This window comes from Eublepharis macularius, chromosome 3, assembly GCF_028583425.1.
Source record: "Eublepharis macularius isolate TG4126 chromosome 3, MPM_Emac_v1.0, whole genome shotgun sequence".
In the NCBI taxonomy this organism is placed as follows: Eukaryota; Metazoa; Chordata; class Lepidosauria; order Squamata; family Eublepharidae; genus Eublepharis; species Eublepharis macularius.
Genome location: NC_072792.1, coordinates 83029993 through 83052873, shown reverse-complemented (window position 1 = coordinate 83052873; position 22881 = coordinate 83029993). Strand labels below are relative to the sequence as shown.

At 44.9% G+C, this 22881-nt stretch overlaps 1 protein-coding gene across 1 annotated transcript in view; it reads left to right on the top strand.

The window, feature by feature from the left end:
- The window catches only part of LOC129326556 (cilia- and flagella-associated protein 47-like), a 286389-nt gene that overhangs the window by 31761 nt on the left and 231747 nt on the right, over window positions 1-22881 (top strand). Inside the window, exon 6 of the mRNA XM_054974773.1 lies at window positions 11096-11206. Coding sequence (XP_054830748.1) covers window positions 11096-11206 — 111 coding nt within the window. The remainder of the gene's footprint in view (window positions 1-11095; window positions 11207-22881) is intronic.

Here is a 22881-nt window from a genome sequence, read left to right as displayed (position 1 = left end):
TGGAGCAGGGGTCACTGGGGCAGTTGGGGTAGTAGTGAAGTTCCTGCATTGTGCAGGGGGGTGGACTAGATGACCCTGGAGGTACCTTCCAGCCCTTTGATTCTATAATTCTAACACTGCTGGAGTTGCAGTAAAATTGGCATAGAGAGCTCTGACTGTTTTTGTGGATCTTCAAAGGACCTCCTGGTTTTCTCACAAATTGCTCTGCCCCTGAACAAAACAGACATGTCAATTTTAATCTACCCCACTCAGATATTTAAGAGTGCTTTATTTATTTTTCCAGGGCAAACTGCCTTCATAATTCCCTTTTCCATGGTCAAGGATATCAGCTTCCTCTCAGGCTCTCCTTGGTATGTGCCCCCTGCTGGCACCATGATGAGTAGGACCATGGTGACCTCTCTTTACAAGGCTGCCAAGGAACTTTTCAGAAGCTTGTTTGTGGAGACAGGGAACTATTATAATAATTCTCTTGCTGACTGTACACTGGTTGAATTTGCCTTTGATTTCCTGGATCTTGCATGCAGAGACAAAGAGAACTATTATAATAACCTGTGCAAAGAAATAGAAGATAACATCAAAAAAGAAAGAACAAGAGATGCTCCACACAGTGAACAACATTGTTGCCACCATCAAGTGGCAATCACTGGAGTGGGTAAGCAGGGACATCAACACGGAATACATGGTGATTAATGGGGGCTCAAATATCTGGGCAGTGACAGAGAAAATGGGTTTCAAGCACATTTACAGCATGGCCCACAAACTTCACCTCATGGTGAAGGATGCTCTGGGACCAGGTTCTTCTGAGGAATCCAGGTGGACACTGCAACTCATGAGTGTCTCATCATGAGATGCTGGAGTATCATGTGTCACTTCTTGTGCAGTGTGAAAGCTATTCACCAACTGCATCAGAAGCTGGTCCTGACAAGCATGCTAGAGCATGGCCTGATCAGCGATATTAGCACTTACTGGAACCCCACCTATGCCATGCTTGAGCATTTGGTGGAGCAACAGGCCACCCTCACTATGTGGCTGTCAGAGAGTAAAACTAGGAGGGGGGAGAATCAGTTCAGCCAAGAGGAGTAGCTGACTATCTTCCAGACAGTGGAGATCCATAGGCCCCTTAAGGACTTCACTGTCATGTTCTTGGCTGACATAGCAACCACAGCAGAGCTAGGGTCTGAATCTGGAAATTTTACACGTGCTGGTAAGACAGGCTGTCCTCTAGTTATTACTCCATGGGGAGTGGGGAGCTGTGGCCTCAGTTTTACCAGTATTTTTGTACATCAATGGCATTCTGCTTATATCTTCAGGGGAGAATAGATCATTGCAATACAGTGTAATAAAACAGAATGGCAAGCAAGGAGAAGGCAGGACTTCAATGCTGACTTTATGCTTTATGACTTGATTTCATTGCAAAGATTCCATGACCATAACTCACAAAGAGAAAGGGAAAGAGTTTTAAAGCCATGAAGCCTCTAGGGTGACTAAAGGCCAGTTCTAGGCTGTTCCAATGAGCAGCTCTCAGCTGGAAGCTAAATAGGTGCTCCCCCTGCAACTTCAGCCAGCTTCCTTCTTCTTTCTGCAGACCTGGCCACAGAAGAGACAGGAAATGCCAATCGACAGAGCAGAGGTAGAGGGAGGGATGACTGCACATCACATTCTGTTTAGGATTTGCTTGCGGGCAAAGAGGAACCCTTACTGAAGCTCATCTGCCTGATGTTGCCCAAAATGCAAAGAAAACTCTGGCAATACACTGATGCACATGGAAAGAAATGGTGTCTGAGCCATTTGCAGGCATGCTTCACAACACCTTTTTATATAAAACATAGAAGGGAATAGCCAGAGAGTGAGTGCATTGCGGGGCTGGATGATGCACAATTCTTCTTCTCCATAGATCCAGAGGAGTTAGCCGTGTTAGTCTGTAGTTGCAAAATAGTAAAGAGTCCAGAAGCATCTTTAAGACTAACCAAATTTATTGAGGCATAAGCTTTTGAGAACCACATGCCTAAGTGGGTGTCATCAACATATTGATGGCACCCAATACCAATGCCTCAGACAACCTAAATCAAAAGTCTTTTAATCAAATGGATTCTGGTTTTCGAAAAGGCGCGCTCACAACTTGCAAGTTGCTGCTCACAAATTGGATTTCTGGCTCACAACACTGCACCGCTTAGAGGGAACATTGGTGTATCTATCCCTACCTCGATGACTGGTTGATAACGGGCTGGTCAGAGGAGGATGTGAAAAGACAAGTTCAGTTAGTATTACGTACCTGTTTGGACTTAGGCTTGCTGGTGAACCAGAAAAAAACCCAAGCTGACTTCTGCTAGGAGGGTACAGTTTATAGGCCCCATACTCGATGGCAGTGAGAACAGAGCCTTTTTGCCTGCAGAAAGGGTAAACAAGATTAAGAAACTGGTTGGATTGTTCCAATGCTGCCATTTTCAGTGAGTTGGGAGGATACAGGCAGTACTAGGCCTAATGGCCTCTACTATGGCAGTGGTCCCCTATGGTCGCCTGAGAATGTGAGAACTGTAGTTATGGTTCCTCTCAGTCTTTAGGCATGAGAGAGATTTGCAAAAGAAAAAGTTTAATATCCCCAGGTCTGTGGTTAAGTCCTTGCAGTGGTGGAGGACGGATTCAAATCTACAACAGGGGTTCCCTTTGGACACGTACATTTGGATCTTTTCATCACTACAGCTGCCTCGAACTTAGGCTGGGGGGCACACTGCAGGGAGTTATATGCCCATGGACTGTGGGATGATGAGGATAGGGTACATATTAACCTTCTTGAACTAAAAGCTGTGCATAATGCCTTAAAGTCCTTTTCAGATGTGGTAAGAGGCAAGTCTGTGTTAATTCTCATGGACAACTCCACTACGATGTTTTACATAATAAAACAAGGGGCAACTACTTCTGCAAGCCTCTGCAAAGAGGCCTTAGCTATATGGAATTGGGTTCCTCTGAGTACTCTTCCCAAAGTTAACTTATGTAGAAAACCAGCAGGACACTATCCAGTTAGTATGGCACACTGTATAAAATGCATGCGCCGGTGACTTCCGGTTTGGGATCCATGCAGGTCTAACGCAGCTCTAAGTGCTGAGCTGACCGGGCTGCCGTTTTAACGGCCGGCGGGGCAAAATAAGCTCGTGGCCAACTGTTCTCAGGCGGAGAACAGGCATAGGACGCTTAAGTACCTCAGGGCGCGTTGATCTCAGGCGAGGGGGGGTCCTGCGCAACGGACTGTCTCCCGTCCCTTGAGGTCCCACCCGAAGACAGGTCGGCTAAAATCTCTGCGGCAGTCCTGGAACCAATGCGGTTGGCATAAGACCTACATGCCCAAGCTTCAACATGAGCAAGAAGAGTTGATGGGAATCTGAGATTGAAACAGCGATTACAACCCGCGAAAAGTGCTTGAGAAGGTAAAGATCACTATCTCTTGAAACGGGACAGATTACTTAAAGCAACGAAGCATTAAAGTAGACTTTTAAACTGCAACAGATTGATTATAAGGAGGGGAGGATCCGGCAAGAATAATATTAGAAAAGGGACTAAGCTAAACAGAGTTATTAAAGAAATTGGACTATTGTTTTACATACCTGTGGTCACAAGGAGATATCAGGCTGTGAGAAAGTTTTACCATCGCGAGAACTGCTGTGGGAAGTCGGGAAACAGGAAGTACGTAACAGTGATAGAGTTGCTGGAGAGAAGCGGCCCTTGCCGGATGACAGGAAGAAGGGAATCGCCATCTTTGAAAGGGGAAGAGCTGTGGCTTCAGCGGAAGAGGAAGTAAGCCATATTGGATTACAAAAACCATAGAGGAACCATAGAGAAAAGACGCCCGACATTTTGGACTCTTTAAATGACCTTTTTGCAAAAAGACCGGGACATTTAAATTAAAAGGACACTAAGCCAAGCGCCACGGAGTTAAGGAAGCGAGCGGACTCGTGGGAGCGAGGTAAAGCAAGCCCCATGATGTCAAAAAAAGAGTGGCAAACGGCTATAGAGAACTTGGATAAAAAACTTTCAGAAGCGATTAAAGAACTCAAGGATATGAAACCTGAGCTGGTGAAAGAGGTTAAAGAGACAGTAAAGAATGAACTGGCAGAAGTGAAGAAGGGAATGGAAACAATACAAAATGACCTGCAGGCGACACAGCAAAGAGTCAATGTAGTGGAAAATGCGGTGGAGAACCTTGCAGACACTCAACGAACAGAGATGAGGGTGATGAGGGGAAGAATGGCAGTTGCGGAGAGCAAGCATATGGAGAAGCAGCTGAGGTTTCGCGGCTTGCCGGAGGTAGAAGGAAAGACGGCCCAAGAACAGATTACCGAGGTGTTAGCTGAATACCTGGGAAAGGAGGAGGAGGAAATTGTGGCTATCCTAGATGTGGTGTATCGAATAAATTCAAGATTTGCAACCCAGAGGAAATTACCAAGAGACATGATTGTGCAATTTACGACTAGAAATATAAGAGAAATGATTGTGAGTAAACAATTTCAAGACCCATTGGAGGTTGATGGCAAGACGGTTATTATTATGAAGGAGCTACCCAGATCGGTGTTGCTAGATCGGAAAAAATACAAAGCTTTAGTCCAGATTCTGAAGGACATGAAAATAAGGTACAGATGGGAATTACCGGAAGGAATGTCCTTTGAATTTGGAGGAGTGAAAAAGCGCATCAGATCTGAACTAGAAATGGAAAAGTTTTTGAGGGACAATGAAAAGGACTTACCAACAACAAGGTTATGAATATGGAGTGTAAAGTTTTATCTTGGAATGTAAATGGACTTAATTCACCGAATAAGAGAAAAAGTATCTTGCACTGGCTATTAAAACAAAAATGTGATATTGTGTGTTTGCAAGAGACTCATATTAGAAAGCAGGATGTAAAATATCTTAAACTGAACAAATTGGGCAATGACTTTGTAGCGGCCTCAAAAAAGAAAAAAAGGGGAGTGGTATTGTACATAAAAGAGGAGCTACAGCCAAAATTAGTGATGAGAGATGTAGAAGCCAGATTTTTAGCAGTGGAATGTACATGGAATTTAAAGAGAGTGTTGGTGATTGGAATTTATGCACCTAACGGAGCAAAGGAAAGCTTCTTTGAGGATTTGAGGAAGCAATTAGATGAACTTTCTTATGACCAGATAATTCTTGCAGGATACTTCAATGGAGTCACAAATTTGGAATAGGATAAAAAATCAGCAACTGTACAAAAGAAAAGAGGATTATTACCAAAGACTTTTTTTGCATTAACGCAACAGGAAACTTTGGAAGATGTATGGAGAAGACAGAATTCCAAAGGCAGACAATATACGTTTTTCTCCGCGAGACACTCTACGTTATCACGAATTGATATGATCTGGGCCTCAAAAGACTTAGCGCTTTGGACTAAGGATGTGGAAATAATACCTATGGTAGGCTCAGATCATAATCCAATTATGTGGAAGTTTGGAAAAAGAACTAAAAGGAAAGGATGGAGAATAAATGAGGACTTGTTACAAGAGGGAGAAAATATGGAGATGTTGAGAAGGGAAACTAAGTTCTTCATACAACACAACATGAACAGCGAAGTACCAACCAATAAGGTATGGGATACCTATAAGGCAGTAATTAGAGGCATACTAATGGACTTAAATGGAAGAGCTAGGAAAAAAAGAGAGGAGAAGAGACAGGAGATTATGGAGAAAATAAAAGCCAAAGAAATACAACTAAAGAAAAGACCAGGGTAAAAGAAAATATACCAGGATATTAAAATCCTTCAAGAGCAGTTGACGGCAATGAATAATAAAGAATTGGAATGGAATCTCAAGAGAACGAACCAAAAGTCGTTTGAAGGTGCAAATAAACCTGGGAAATATCTGGCGTGGCAATTGAAGAAGAGAAAGGAGAAGAAGACAATAAATAAAATATGTGAGGATAATAAAGTATATCTGGAACAGACGGCTATTAGTAGAGCCTTTTACAAATTTTATGCTAAACTGTACAACAAAAAAGAAGTGAATAAAGACTCAATAGCGACATATTTGGGGAAAATGAAGCTCCCAGTAATTTCGGAAGGATGGAGAGATAAACTGAATAGTGAAGTAACGGAGGAAGAGATAAGGAAGGCAATACAGTCAACAAATTTGGGAAAGGCACCAGGACCTGATGGACTTACAGCCAAATTTTGCAAGGTAATGGTCAATGAACTGGTGCCATTCCTAAAAGAAGTGATCAATGGTGTTTTGAGGGATCAAAAGATTCCAGATACTTGGAGTGAAGCCAACATATCATTGATCCCCAAAGAAGGACAAGATTTGACTAACGTTAAAAATTATAGACCTATTTCGTTACTCAATAATGACTATAAAATATTTGCGAAGATATTGGCGGAAAGAGTAAAGGGATGGCTATCCGAAGTCATTGAGGAGGAACAAGCTGGTTTTTTACCAAACAGACAAATCAAAGACAATTTAAGGACAGTTATAAATGCTATTGAATACTATGATAAGCGTTGCGACAAGGAGGTTGGTTTCTTCTTTGTGGACGCTGAAAAAGCATTTGATAATTTGAACCGGGATTTTATGTTTGCCACTATGGAACAGCTACAAATGGGGGAAAGATTCATAAGAGCAGTGAAAGAAATCTACAGAGACCAGAGTGCAGCAATTGTGGTGAATGACGAGGTGACTAAGAAACTGATTATAGGTAAAGGTACAAGACAAGGTTGCCCGTTGTCTCCACTGTTGTTTATTTTGGTCTTGGAAATATTGATGATACAGATTCGAGAAGATAATGCAATCCGCGGAATAAAAATAAAAGACTTTTCCTATAAGGTCAGAGCATTTGCGGATGACATAATGTTAATTGTGGAAGATCCAATTGAGAACATGCCAAAGGTAATAGAGAAAATTACGGAATTTGGAGATCTGGCAGGATTCTATGTAAACAAAAAGAAGTCAAAGATATTATGTAAAAACATGACCAAACAAAAACAACCGTAACTAACGGAAATAACAGACTGTGAAGTAACAAGTAAGGTGAAATATTTGGGAATTGAACTGACTGCAAAGAATATAGATCTATTCAAGAATAATTATGAGAAACTGTGGACTCAGATAGAGCAAGATTTGATTAAATGGAATAGATTGAATTTGTCATGGTTGGGAAGAATTGCAGTAGTTAAGATGAATGTGTTGCCAAGAGTGATGTTTTTGTTACAAACAATACCAATCATTCGGGACTCCAAGCAGTTTGAAAAATGGCAGAGGAAAATATCAGATTTTGTTTGGGCAGGCAAGAAGCCTCGAGTGAAAATGAAAGTATTACAAGACGCAAAAGAGAGAGGTGGAATGCAACTGTCCAATCTAAGACTTTAGTACGATGCAATCTGTTTGGTGTGGTTGAAAGACTGGATGACGCTGAAAAACCGCAAATTACTGGCCTTAGAGGGATATAAAAAAATATTTGGATGGCATGCATATCTGTGGTATGACAAAGTAAAAGCAGACTCTATGTTTTTACACCATTACATTCGGAGAAGCCTCTTCACAATTTGGAAGAAGTATAGAGATTACCTACAGGAAGGAATCCCCTCCTGGGTAGTTCCTTACGAAGTAATAGACCCGAGAACTGTCGATAATGAACAACAGTGCTTAACGTATAAGGAGATAACACGAATAGAATTTTCCAAACTAAGAATAAAGACGCAAGATGAGTTGTCTCCAAGCTACGATTGGTTTCAATATAGACAGATTAGAGACCTTTATAACTCGGACTGTGCGAAAGGAGGGGTAAGAATGGAGAATTCGGAATTAGAGGAAGTAATTCTACAAGAGGATAAAAAGGAAATCTCTAAGACTTATAAGGTGTTGTTAAAATGGTACACAGAAGATGAGACAGTTAAAGTGCAAATGGTGAAGTGGGCTATAAACTTTAACAAAGAAATAACAATGGAGGCGTGGGAATACTTGTGGAAAAATACGTTGAAGATCACGACATGTACTAATATTAAAGAGAACGTTTACAAAATGATTTATTGTTGGTATTTGACACCAAAGAAAATTGCGCTAGGGAATTTGAACATGTCTAATAAATGCTGGAAATGTAAAAACCATGAAGGATCTTTGTACCACATGTGGTGGACCTGTGAAGTAGCTAGGCAGTACTGGGGGGAAATAATAAGAGTGATAAGTGAGATTTTACAATTTCAAGTTAATAAGAACCCAGAACTCCTGCTACTGAACTTGGGAATGGAAGATATTCCAGCACAATACAGGACATTGTTATTTTAAATGACAGCAGCGGCTAGACTTTTGTATGCACAAAAGTGGAAAGTACAAGAAGTGCCAACTATCGAGGATTGGATTTACAAATTGCTGTACATGGCAGAAATGGACAAAATGACAAGGAAACTGAGAGACCTTGATCCAGGACAGTTCAACATGGATTGGGAAAAGTTGAAGCAATATTTGGTGAAAAAATGGGAGGTGGGAGGAGAACTGTGGCAGTTTGAAAATTACTGAAATACAACAAAAGAAGAGGGAAGTGACTTTACCGGGGGGAGGAAAGTTAAATGAGAAATTCTAAGCAACTATTTTATTTGACTACTATATATAGTATTAAGTAATAGAGGTGTTATTATAAGAAATATAAGGATAGAAACTAACTAATTTTATTTCTGGCAGATAATTGTATAATGGAGAAATTACATAACTAAAACAGAAGGAATATAAGAAAGGCGGAAAGAAATACATAGTAACATACAGAATATGAGTTAAATTGATTGACTTATGCCAAATGTATATTGAGTTTATAGAAGTACTTAGAAATATGTAGAGTATGGGTCAAATTGATTGATTATTTCCGGCAGACAATTGTATAATGGAGAAATTATATAATCAAAATAGAATGAATATAAGATAGAAGGAAGTAAAGAGTAACGTATAGAGTACAAGTTAAATTGATTGACTTATATTGAATGTATACAATGTTTATAGAAGTACTTAAAGTTATGTAGAATAAGGGACAAATTGTTTGTCCCATATTGACGAGACTAGAATGAATAAAATAGAATATAGAGTACAAAAATTAGACAAATGATTGTTATTATTAAAGAATATATGCCAGGAATGTAATACTTAGTTGATAAGTTAAGTGGGAAAGGGAATAGAGATAGCACTGTGTTATAATAGAAAAGCTTAGAAGAGAGTGAAAGTATATGCTTAATAGAATAAAATAAGTTTGAAATGAGTAGGGGGGAAAATAGATAAGGGGTTGGAAAACTGTTGGAAGTCAACAAAAGGGGGGGAAAGGGAGGGGGTTAGAATTGGAATATTTAAAGGAAATTGATTGTAATGGATATTATAGTGATTTCTAATCCAATAAAAATTTTCTTAAAAAAAAAAATAAAATGCATGCGCCAACTTGGTATCTCCTCCCCCACCCAAAAAACAGCAGCCTAGTTAGCACACTTCCGGGACCTAGGCACAATTCTATGCCAAAAATTAAAAAAAGCAGCACTAGAAATGTTCTCTTGCCACTAGAATAGGAAGATTCAGAGAGAGGAGGTTAGGGAAAGCAGAGAATTTAACACTATGTATGTGTCAAAAACAACTAGAAGCAAACCTACAGAAACACCTAAAATAAAGCCAGGGAATGCTATTGTGCTGTTCTTGTGTGTAATATTAACTTTCTTCATTGCAGGGATGGAAGGGAACAGGAGGGCCAATGATGAACAGCAGCAGCTGCAGCTCTGTCTCAGGCTCCTCTGAGTCAGTGAATGCCAGTGTAGACTGCAGAGAGAGGAGAACTTGGGTTCCTCAGAACTACTGTTTGCCTGAAGCATGTGTTTTCAATGAATTCTGTTGGCTTCACAGAATTCTATGAGTCAGTCTTCTGCATCTTTTTGTAATCTTAGGACAAATTTTCCAACCATGTTTGATCCTGCTTTGTCTCTTACTTTTACATTCAAGTCATGTATGATAACCAGTGCATGTTGTTTAAGTGTATGATCAGTTTTTTCCTGGACACTTGCATAAAAGCTTTCCGTTTCTTCAGCATTTATAGTTGGGGCATAATCTTGAATGATGGTAGTGATGATAGGCCTTCTGTGAAGTTTGATTGATAGTATTCAGTCAGACTTTGCATTATTGTTCTTGATTATGCTACATCTTGCACCACTATTAGAGCAACAGTGTTTCTTCTGAGTTTGTAATTTCCAAAGGAAAACACTGAAAATGTCCTAATTCATTCTGCTTTAGTTCACTCACACCCAGGATTATGATGTTTAAATGCTCCATTTCTTATTTTATGACTTTGAGTTTGCATTGATTCATATTTCTCACATTCCATATCCATATCATATGTGACATACAGCTTTGAACTTTCCTTTTGCTTTTATTCACGTCAGAAACTGAATGTCCTTTTGGCTTTAAACCAGTTGCATCATTAAGGACAGTGTTATTCATACTTGTCCTCTGCTGTTCCCCAGTAGCTGAATGCCTTCCAGCCTGGGGGTCCTGTCTTCCAGCATTATATCTTCTTTTATTTTGGGTTGTCTTATCATAGAATTTTCAAGGTACTTCTGCATAGTACTAACCAGAGTTAGCTGAAGTGTCGCTGCTGTTGCCTATGAAAATTTCTCTGCCAATGTTACATTCCACTTCTGCTGCTGCCTGGCAGCTAAACTTCAACGATTCCTCTGCCTCCATCACCACTGGAAGTGTCAGTTCTCTTCTGCTGATGTGACCATTGATTCCTGAAGAGTGTGGATGCATTTTAGTCTGGTGCCTCAGCTTTGACCATACCACCTTATTTCTCAGCTTCAATGATACGCTCAGACCTTCTCACCACTTGCAAGTGTACATCTAATAGGGAAACACTTATAAGGGACCTCAATTCACAGAATTTTCTGCATATTATATTTTAACAAGCATCTTTTCTTTTGAATTCTACACAATAAATTGATCAGTATCAAAGTTTAACTAGAATTAAAAAGCTGATTTGTGTCTGATATTCAGGATTTTAGGAACATTGACATGAGAGTACCAGCCCATTCTATAAAACAAAAGTTTCAGTTAATAGAACATCTGTTAACTCTTTCCTTTAGGTGTAATTTCATTTGTTGCTGAAGATGGAGAACAGAAACAGTGTCAACTTAACTTCCTGGAGAAGACAGATAGTGTCCAGGCATTACAAACAGTCAACACAGCAAACACTGGTAGGTTTGTTATTTGGGGTAATTTTATTATCAGTTTATATAAATGCCCCATTATCGTTCATTTCTCAATGAAATGCATATTTAACATGCTAGCAGTGAAATCGTAAGCAGAGTTATTCCAAGCCTATTAAAATCAGTGGGCTTAGAGCCCCGTGGCGCAGAGTGGTAAGCTGCAGTACTGCAGTCCAAGCTCTGCTCATGACCTGAGTTTGATCCCGGCGGAAGCTGGGTTCAGGTAGCTGGCTCAAGGTTGACTCAGCCTTCCATCCTTCCGAGGTCGGTAAAATGAGTACCCAGTTTCCTGGGGGTAAAATGTAGATGACTGGGGAAGGCAATGGCAAACCACCCCAGAAAAAGTCTGCCAAGAAAATGTCGTGATGCGACATCCCCCCATGGGTCAGTAATGACTTGGTGCTTGCACCTTTACCTTTTAGACTGGATTAACTCTGATTAGGATTTCACTGTACGTCATGTGCCTGTTTTAATAAAGCATACTGCCTTGATATAGACAGTTTCTTGTTTTGTGAAGCATATTTATTTAGTTTCAAATTTGTCTTGTTTTTTTTTCTTCTCCCTTTGTGCCTGAACCATTTTTTGGCCATCAGCAAACTGAGGATCTGGACACTCCCCCCGCCCCCACACACATACAAACATACACACTGATTTATGTTATCCTTTCATTTGAATGTTTAAATTTTCCTGTGACCAATGCATAAATATAAATTATGACCAGAGTACAACAGTAAGTGTGCAATGTTTGTGATTACCTACTTTCAAATAAGCAATATTAATAACCCAAATGATCTGTTAAAATCCTCAGGGCTGTTTCAGCATCAGTATTAATAGTCATTAGAGATGGACATGGTCCAGAAAATGGACCTAGTATTGACATGGTCCGGCCCAGTTTGTGGTTTGTGAACACACTGTTTATGGGACTCACATTTTCATGGTTTGGTCCATTTGGGCTGGTCCGTTGGTCCATGGTCCGTGAGTCCAGACATCCTGACGCAGATCTATCAATTCCCTAGGCAATGGAGGGGACGTCTGCAGACCTTTTGCAGCCCTTAAAAACTTGATAGGCAGCTCTGCCTGCCAAGCAGAGAGCTCTCATTCTGCAATGGAGGGTTGGACATTCTGCAGCCAATCTTAGTCCTCAGAACCTTGATAGGCAGCTCTGCCTGCCAAGCAGAGAGCTTCCATTCTTTTCTATGTGAGCAAGGAGCAAGAATTAATTCCCTAGGCAACAGCTGGGAAGGTGTCTGTGTGGTGAGTGAAGGGGCGCTTCCCCCACCCTTTTCTGTTTGATTTTGCCTCATTATAACTTTTTGGTGTTGCTGGCCAATGCAAGTCAATTGGCATTTACGACTCCTAGTATCTACTGGAAGTTTCCTGAGGGTGGCCACTTTGGGGGTCTGTAAGTTGAATGTCCAAAATGCAATCTTGACCAAACTTGGAGGGTGGCTGGAGGAGAGGCTGCTGAAGATTCTCTGTGAGTTTGGGCTCTCTGGGAGTGAAGGGGGTGGAGCCACGGCTGCCAGAAGTGACGGACCATGGACCAACGAACCAGTCCGCGAACCAGCTGGTCTGTGAAAAGTTTGTGGTCCATGGTCTGTGAAAATTGACAGAATACAGGCCAGTGGTCTGTGGCATTTTCCCAGTCCATGCCACATCTAATAGTCATATAAATTGGAATAAAGTATTAGATAAAACAGAAAAAAACATTCAGATGAGTGGTTCTTGGCGATTCACTATGGGGAGGACGTTCTCATCACAGAAAAAGTGCTGGCTTTAGTTACTACCTACCTCCTCTCTGATGATTGGAGAACACACACTCAGCAGGAGGACCTCTGTAGAAGATCTTAATTGACTGAGTCAATTAAGTAGATGGCCTTTGAGAGTAGATGGCCTTTGAGTATTCCTGGTGCAGACTTCTTAGGGCTTTAAAGATAAGAACCATTATTTTGCATTGTGCCCTGAAATGAACTAGAAGCCAGTATAGTTCTATTAAAATTGCAAGATAGTTTCTCTGTAGCTCATATGAACTGGCATTCTGAATCAACAGAAGTTTCCAAATAGTCTTCAGTGGCAGTCTCATATAAAGTATATTACCACATTGTAACCTAAATATGATCAGAACATGAATAATTGGCCAGATAATACTTTTTCAGGAATGGTCACAGATGGCACACCAACTAAAAATAATAGAAAGGTCTTCATGATAGAGGAGATCTGATTCTTGGTCTGTCACCACTGATCTAATAATGCGAAACTGTTAACTTGCTCCTTTAATAGGAATGGAACCCCACCCAGAAGAGACTGACTTGTTAAAACTAGATGGGCCGTATTAAAAACAAAGAGCATCTCATTCTTGTCTAAACTGAGCTTCAGTTTAAAATGTAACAATCAAGTATTTTGTAATTACAGTCCAGCACTCTCTGTTTGCCTTCATTCGAGCCATCATTAAACATATCAATCATCATGCAGCCCAAGATAAAAATTCCCTTTTAGCTTGATAAAAATCCATTCACTGATATCTGGAGGCACAACTTTGCAACCAGATGTACAGTCCTATTATGATAGCACCTCTTAATCTACATTGGCCTAGTGAAGCAGTGTTTTTTAATGTTCTTGTCTGAAATAAAGTTCTTTTATGGTCGCTGCATTATATTAATTGTACTGACTTACTCTGTGTAATCTGCTTTGACTGTCAGTGAGAGAGGCAGGCTATAAATATAGTAAGTAAATAAATAAATTACACTTATCTACCTAACACTTCAGAGTTACCTGTCCAGAAAGCAATTGGGTTGTCCCAGGATGATTTGTTTTTTACCAGAGACATGGTTGCTGCTCATCATTAACTTACATTAGTATAGATGTGTCTTTTTATTGATATGTTGCAGCAACTTCCTAAAAATAAAAGTTGTACTGAGGTCAGCTGAGTGTGTGATGCTTCATGGAACCACATTCTATAAAATCTTATGGTACACAACACATGTGGCATGAAACACATGTGGCATGTGGCTGAATGTGATTGCCTAATTTAAATTATTAATACAAACATACTGTAATGGTTAACATTGTAAACTCATATTTTGCTAGTAGGCTTTCTGTAGCAGGTGTTTATATATGGACATCTGCTGTAACAATAGATCAGTTATTCCATTTAGAATCTTGTACATCTGTGCCTTTCTGGCAGTCATAACACATAGGACTTTATTTGCATAGGAACAAGTTAGGAAATTTTCCTGCATAATTTAAGAATGGCTGAGATGTATATTTTTCCTTCTCAGCATTTGTAGCCAAAATAACTAAACCCTGAATTCAGTTCCTGTTGTGTACAAATTCATTAAACTATTTGGATTGCTACAATTATATTTAAGCCTCTGTACTGAATTTTTATATTAGATTTTATACCAACAAGTAGTAAAGATTCCCATATTCTTTCTGCTTAGGATATACCTGTTGAATTCAGACTTAAAATAGCAGAATTAAAGAGAGTTTCATTATGAAAATATAGTAAGTAATAGAAAATAGTGGGTGGCATATAATTGAAATCCATATTTGATGTGATAGCAGTTTGCCTTATGATAATTTTCCTGTTCTGTTGTTTCCCTTAAAGAACAGAGAATGTATTTCCCCTTTGTTCTTAGAACAACACTGCAGTGTAAAGGAATTTATACTAGCCAGCATATACACTTACAGGCATACAGCATCCTAAATGCAGTTCAGCTTAACACAAGTAAATCTTCAGAAAATTAACAAAAGTAATTTTCCCTGGTAATATTAGTTGGTGGTATAATTGCACTTGTCTGAGATATTGAAGGAAACTGTCAGCTCCGTTTTTAGTAAAAAAGAAACTCCAGTTAGGTCTGATAAATGACAGGATTCATACTGGATTCATACTGGTTGCATGGATAAATCTGATTTAAGCAGCTTGCTTGCATGTTGTAAAATGTCTTTTGCTGTATATAAGATATGTCAGAAATCTATTTGCAAATAGTGCAAGTATACCAGGGATTAATGTTACCATGGGATATTTGGAAATCACTTTTGTTAATGTTGTTAAGATTGACTTGTGTTAAGCTGAACTGCATTTAGGATGCTGTGCACCTGTAAGGGTATACAATACATCTATGGAATTTGTTGCCTGGTGTAAATTCCTTTACCTAACATTTTAAACAGAATAATTGAAATGTAGATTAGAGGAAATCTGTTATGATATCATCCCGAGATTAATCCATATTACAGGAAAGCAATTTATAATAACACATCAGAGGACAAATTCAGATGAATTTACCACTTGTGTGGGTAGAGAAATAGGATTGTACCTACATATGCTACTCAGTGTGTGCATCTGCCCTATGTGCAGGCCTGCCAGATGTCCATGAATAGACATCACATTGGCATAGGATTTAGAGGAAAAAATTAACAGTAAAGACTCAAACTGCATGAATATAATGAATCTAGAAGAGTATGAGATTCAGACGTAGGAGTATGCATTTGGCAATTAGGGTCTTTGTAAATATGATACAAATTTGTAGATGCTATTTATTTATTTATATATATTTATTTAACAGTTTGCTTTTCTCACTGGACTACAACATTTAAAATAATACAACAGTAAAAGACGCGACACATAAGAAATGCAAAAACTAGAATTAGAAAATAATGCAGTAAAATTAAGATAATGCATACAAAATCAATAGTGCCATAAACTGCAGTCTTTGCCCCTTTGTAAAAGCATCTTCTTGACCAATTCCAGTATACTGCAGCCTTATCCCCATTATAAAAATGCCATCCTGAACAATTCCATGTTATACTTCCTGCAAAATTAAAGAAGCACAGGGGCATCCCTGACATCTTCAGGCAGGCCGTTCCACAAAGTTGGAGACACAGAGAGAATGAAGATAATGTCCAGAGAAGGCTCGGAAGAGCTGATGTATTTTAAAATGTAAATGAGTTGTGGTAAGTAGGGATGTGCGTTTCGGCATTCAGAATGCCGAAAGAATGCCGAAACAAAAGTGTTTCGGCTTCTTTCAGGGAATGCCGAAACGTTTCGGGGAATCCCGAAACGTTTCGGGTAGCCGAAAGAAAAAAGCCGAAACGTTTCGGGATTCTTTCGTCTTTCATTCGGCTTTTCAATGGGAAAATGCCTCCGTCTTCCCGGACGTCTGGGGGAGGCATCTTCCCACCGAATAAGCCCAAAATTGGTGGGGACCTTCCTCTAACCCTTCTCTAACAACCACCCAAGTTTCAGACAGATTGGACTTTGGGGGGCCATGTTATGGCCCCCCAAAGCAGGTCCCCCCATCCTCCCATAAAGGAGCATCTTCTTCATTATTTCCTATGGGGAAAAAATGAAGAAGCAGGCTTCCTTTGCCAGGGGTGGCATTTTGCATGCAAAATGCCCCCTTACCCTCAGGGGCCCTTCTCCCACCCCTCCTCCCACCCCCCACCAAGGCTCAGCCTGCTCCCACTTGGGGGGGCCATTTCATGGCCTCCCCAAGTAGGTGCTCTAATCTCTACCACTGACAGCTGGGGGAGGCTTGTGTTGCCAGGGGTGGCATTTTGCATGCAAAATGCCCCCCAACCCTCTGGGGCCCTTCTCCCACCCCTCCTCCCACCCCCCACCAAGGCTCAGCCTGCTCCCACTTGGGGGGGCCATTTCATGGCCTCCCCAAGTAGGTCCTCTCAGCCCCTAAATTCCACCCCTTACAGCTCCACACAAACCCAATTCCCCCCAGCTGCCACACACAGACCCAAATCCCCACATTAGCCCCTCACAGACCCAAATCCACCCCCACCTGCCCCACACCCATAACCCCAGGAACAGGCTGGCAAAGGCCAGCCCTCTCCCTTTGTTCCCTATGCTGGGAACTTCTAAACTCTCTTTCCCTGGGCAATTCTGCACAGCCCAGGGGTGCCACAATGGTGGGCACACTTCTGAGTGCCAGCTGGTCCCTGTGAAAGAGCACCTGAACCACAGACACCCTCCCTCAAATTCCCCCACCACCTACAGAGATGGCTGGCCAGCCAGCCCCATTGTTCCCTATGATGGGAACCAACTGCACAACAAAGAATAAAACAAGAACAACACAAAATAAAGTTTTTTAAAAATTATTTTCTCCCTTCCAAAGTACAAGTAGGCAAAGCATTATGACACATAACACCAGCAGTCCCCCACACAGAAAAATAACACAACTCACTTAACATCAGAGAATCACAAAGCACGATTCCTGTCAAAAACACTTTATTTCTTGAACAGCTTTAGGCTACACAGCAGGGGGGGAACACCAAAGGGCATGGCAGCAGTATCTTACACAAAAATAACACAACTCACTTAACATCAGAGAATCACAAAAGCACAATTCCTGTCAAAAACACTTTATTTCTTGAACAGCTTTAGGCTACACAGCAGGGGGGGAACACCAAAGGGCATGGAAGCAGTATCTTACACAAAAATAACACAACTCACTTAACATCAGAGAATCACAAAAACACAATTCCTGGCAAAAACACTTTATTTCTTGAACAGCTTTAGGCTACACAGCAGGGGGGGAACACCAAAGGGCATGGAAGCAGTATCTTACACAAAAATAACACAACTCACTTAACATCAGAGAATCACAAAAACACAATTCCTGGCAAAAACACTTTATTTCTTGAACAGCTTTAGGTTACACAGTAGGAGGGCACAAAAGGGCATGATAGCAATGTACTACAAAAAATAATACAACCCACTTCACCGTTTTTGACAGCAATTGTGTTTGTGTGATTCTCTGATGTGAAGTGAGTTGTGTTATTTTTGTGTAGTACACTGCTTTCCTGCTCTGTGGTGCCTTCCTACTGTGTAACCTAAAGCAGTTACAGAAATAAAGTGCTTTTGACAGCAATTTTTTGGGGTGATTCTTTAATGTGAAGTGAGTTGTGTTATTTTTGTGTAAGATACTGCTTCCATGCCCTTTGGTGTCCCCCCCCCTGCTGTGTAGCCTATAGCTGTTCAAGAAATAAAGTGTTTTTGACAGGAATTGTGCTTTTGTGATTCTCTGATGTTAAGTGAGTTGTGTTATTTTTGTGTAAGATACTGCTGCCAAGCCCTTTGGTGTTCCCCCCTGCTGTGTAACCTAAAGCTGTTCAAGAAATAAAGTGTTTTTGACAGGAATCGTGCTTTGTGATTCTCTGATGTTAAGTGAGTTGTGTTATTTTTCTGTGTGGGGGACTGCTGGTGTAATGTGTCATAATGCTTTGCCTACTTGTACTTTGGAAGGGAGAAAATAATTTTTTAAAAACTTTATTTTGTGTTGTTCTTGTTTTATTCTTTGTTGTGCAGTTGGTTCCCATCATAGGGAACAATGGGGCTGGCTGGCCAGCTATCTCTGTAGGTGGTGGGGGAATTTGAGGGAGGGTGTCTGTGGTTCAGGTGTTCTTTCACAGGGACCAGCTGGCACTCAGAAGTGTGCCCACCATTGTGGCACCCCTGGGCTGTGCAGAATTGCCCAGGGAAAGAGAGTTTAGAAGTTCCCAGCATAGGGAACAAAGGGAGAGGGCTGGCCTTTGCCAGCCTGTTCCTGGGGTTATGGGTGTGGGGCAGGTGGGGGTGGATTTGGGTCTGTGAGGGGCTAATGTGGGGATTTGGGTCTGTGTGCGGCAGCTGGGGGGGAATTGGGTTTGTGTGGGGCTGAGAGGACCTACTTGGGGAGGCCATGAAATGGCCCCCCCAAGTGGGAGCAGTCTGAGCCTTGGTGTGGGGTGGGAGGAAGGGTGGGAGAAGGGCCCCAGAGGGCTGGGGGGCATTTTGCATGCAAAATGCCACCCCTGGCAACACAAGCCTCCCCCAGCTGTCAGTGGTAGAGATTAGAGCACCTACTTGGGGAGGCCATGAAATGGCCCCCCCAAGTGGGAGCAGGCTGAGCCTTGGTGGGGGGTGGGAGGAGGGGTGGGAGAAGGGCCCCAGAGGGTTGGGGGGCATTTTGCATGCAAAATGCCACCCCTGGCAACACAAGTCTCCCCCAGCTGTCAGTGGTAGAGATTAGAGCACCTACTTGGGGAGGCCATGAAATGGCCCCCCCAAGTTGGAGCAGGCTGAGCCTTGGTGGGGGGTGGGAGGAGGGGTGGGAGAAGGGCCCCTGAGGGTAAGGGGGCATTTTGCATGCAAAATGCCACCCCTGGCAAAGGAAGCCTGCTTCTTCATTTTTTCCCCATAGGAAATAATGAAGAAGATGCTCCTTTATGGGAGGATGGGGGGACCTGCTTTGGGGGGCCATAACATGGCCCCCCAAAGTCCAATCTGTCTGAAACTTGGGTGGTTGTTAGAGAAGGGTTAGAGGAAGGTCCCCACCAATTTTGGGCTTATTCGGTGGGAAAATGCCTCCTCCAGGCGTCCTGGAAGACGGAGGCATTTTCCCATAGAAAAAAGCCGAAAGAATGCCGAAATAATGCCGAAAGAATCCCGAATCCCGAATCCCGAAAGAGATTCTTGTTTCGGCTTTCAGCTTTAACGATAGAGAATTTTCTTTCGGCTTTCTACTTTCGGCTATAGCCGAAAATTTTTGGCTTGCACACCCCTAGTGGTAAGTTGTTTATATAGAAGCTGCTTGTTTTTAAAGGTTTTAAAAGCCATAAATATCTGTATTTCCTTCTCAATTTAAGAGGCTATCAGCGCAATCCTATGGCCGGCCCCAACGCCGACGCGGCTGCACTGGTGGTGTGGCGGCGCCGCCGGGCCGGATCCTGTGCCAGCAAAGTGTGGCCGCAGCGGCGCCCGCAGCGGCGCAGAGATGCAATTTTGGAGAACCAGAAAGTGTTGTGGGCGGGTTTGATCCACGGCCGCCGCCAGGCGCAGCCAAAGGGCGCTGTTCCTGACAAGCGTCAGGGGGAGGGGCCAGGAAAGGCGCAGCCTATGGGCAGCACGCGATCCCGGCCAGGCCCCAGAGCAGCAGGCAAACCGCGCCCATGCTGGCAGACTGCCTCGGCTCGTGTGTCGGGCGGGGCTCGCAGTCGGGAAGGAGAGGGGTGGGCGTAGTCTGAGAAGCCTTTCCCCCGTTTGCCCAATGTAGCACCAAGTCCCTGGCGGCCGCGTCCAGAGAGGTTGGCATGGGACTGGCAGGCGCCCTGCCATGAGGAATCCAGGGCAGCAGCCAGTCTCTGGCAGCAGGGGACAGCCCCCAAGTGGCGCCGAAGGGGAGGGCTGGCCTGAGGCCGCCACCAAGAGGCAGACACAGCGGGCCTGCCCCCTCGTCCCCATCCCAAGGCAAAGAACACAGACACCCATTGCACAGAAATCAGCCTTTATTATTATATCATCCCACCTCCCCCAGCAGACGTGAGGAAGGGGAGGCGTGTAGGAGAGCTGTCTGTGCAGCAAAACACCCCACCCCACCCCCAAGGCGGCAGCGGCGGTCACCGGCGAGGCCGGCGGCCGGACCCCCTTGGCCGTCCACGGGCCCGGCCTCTCGCACGCAACTGGGCCCGAGGGAGGGGTGCCTCTGGGGCGGGTGGAGCTGCTGCAGCGGGTGGGGCCGGAGGGTCGAGGATGGCGACGAGCCGCCCGAGCAGGGCTTCGGCACGGACTTGAGAGGCACGGACCCCTTCCCCCACTTCCAGTACCGCAGCCATGAACTCCCGGCCGCGGTTGTTCGCCTCCTCCCATGCAGCGTGCACCTCTAGCCGCTCCCTCTCGATCGCCGCCCACATTGCGGCTAGTGTCGGGGGAAGCCGCTGGGCAGGGCGGGGGCCGCGAGCCCGTGCTCCTGGAAGGATCCCCTCCATGGGCCCCTCCCCCTCAGAGGCGGAGCCAGGTCCTTCCCGCACACGGCCCATGGCACCCGGGGGCGGGGGGGCTGGAGGGGATGGTGCTGCAGGCTGGGACAGCTCCTCGAGCGGCTCTGTCGATGAGGTGTCCTGAACCGGCGGAGTCCCAGGGCCACCTTCACCCTCCACCGACACAGGGAAGCCGAGCGACTGCAGGAGAGCCGCTCCGGCAGCAGAGGTCCTCCGGGAGGGTGGCAGCTCGCGCAGCTGGGCAATCACCTCCCCGCCTATCTCCAGGCGCATGGTCCCTGCTGGAGCGAGACATGGGTGGGAAGAGGCCCCAGGGAGGGAAGAGCAGCGGCCCAACATGGGCTGCCACAGGCCACCGAGCCGGGCCAAGCACACCCATTCCAACTGCGGCCGCAGCCCCTCGTCTTGAGACCGGTCGGCGCCATGAGTGGCCTTGGATGTGTGGCCGAGGCCGGCGGCCGAGCCGGTCCCTGGCCCCACCAGCAGCAGGGCCACAGATACATACCGTGCTCCGGATCCATGCCCCCCGACGGGCCCGGTTGAGGCTCCTCGTCGCTGGCAGCAGGGGCTTGCTGTGGCGGTGGAAGGGCTGCCTGTTCCTGGGCCCCGCTCTCTGCCAGGGGGGGCACAGACTCCGCTGCCTCTGCCTCCGCCTGGCTTGGGTCTGGACCCTCAGGGGCCGTGCCTACTCACGGGAGAGGCCCTGTCACACATGTGCCACGATCCATACGTCCCCCCCCCTCGCCTCCCTGAATCCACAAATACTAACCGGGCAGGACCTCAACGCCCAGGCCGCCCACCACCGCCTCCGGGATGACCGCTCGCATGACCGCCTCTGGGCCTGGGAGCCCCTCGTCAAGGGCCCGCTCATAAGGAACCCCCTGAGACATGAGGAGGCGCACTCGTTTGCGCGCGGGCCCGAAAGAATCATTCCAGCGCTTCATTGCCGAGTGAGCAGTGCGGGGCGCATTGCCCACAGCCGAGACCCTGTCGGCTGCCATCTGCCAGAATGCCCGTCGTCGAGACCGGGACGAGGCGCCCCTGTGCGTGCTCAGGGCGACCTCCGCATTCTCCACCACGAGCCCAAAAAGCAGCACTCTCTCGGCCTCTGTCCAGTTTGCCTGGCGCTGGCTTCCGCCGCCACTAGTGCTCTCAGCAGACATGGGGGTAGTGCCCGCTGGAATGTCCGGTCCCCGAGATAAGTGGTGGGAACCAGCCACCTAGTCATGTGCTCACCCATCCCCTCGGCAAGATGGAGGAGGGCACAGGGGGTGCAGAACCGGGAAGGGTGGCTGGGACGGCCCATGCAGCGGACAGAGGACCTGCTCCTGAGCACCACTTGCAACGGGCCGCTGAGACCGGTAGGCCTGCTGCTGTGCGTGGGGGGGGGGTTCAGGGTGCTGAAACTCAACCTGCGTTCCTTCCAGGCAGGACCTTGATCATCCCCGCCTGGTGCCCGCCACTGCCGCCGCGGCTCCCAGCCATCCGGACCAGCCACCTCCTGCCAGCCGTGTTTGTCCGAGCGGCCCTCAGGCGGCGCCGCCTCAGACGCCGCCGCCAGTTCCAGGCCAGGGTGCCATCCCTGCTCCTGGGCGACATGACTTGCCTGGACCGCTTCCGCCTGGACAGGGCAGCCATACAGGCTCTGTGCGAGGAGCTCGCGCCCGCCCTTCAGGGGCAAGCTGCGGCTCCCCGGGGCATCCCCGTCCTCCAGAGGGTCCTGCTGTCCCTCCGCTACCTTGCGACCGGCTCCTTCCAGGGAGTCATGGCTGAGGCCTTGGAGGTCTCCCAGTCATCCGCCAGCCGCTGCCTGCATGCCTTCCTGGACGCCCTAGTTGGTCGGATCCGCGAGCACATCCACTTTCCCACCTCGGAGGCAGAGTTGGCACCCATCC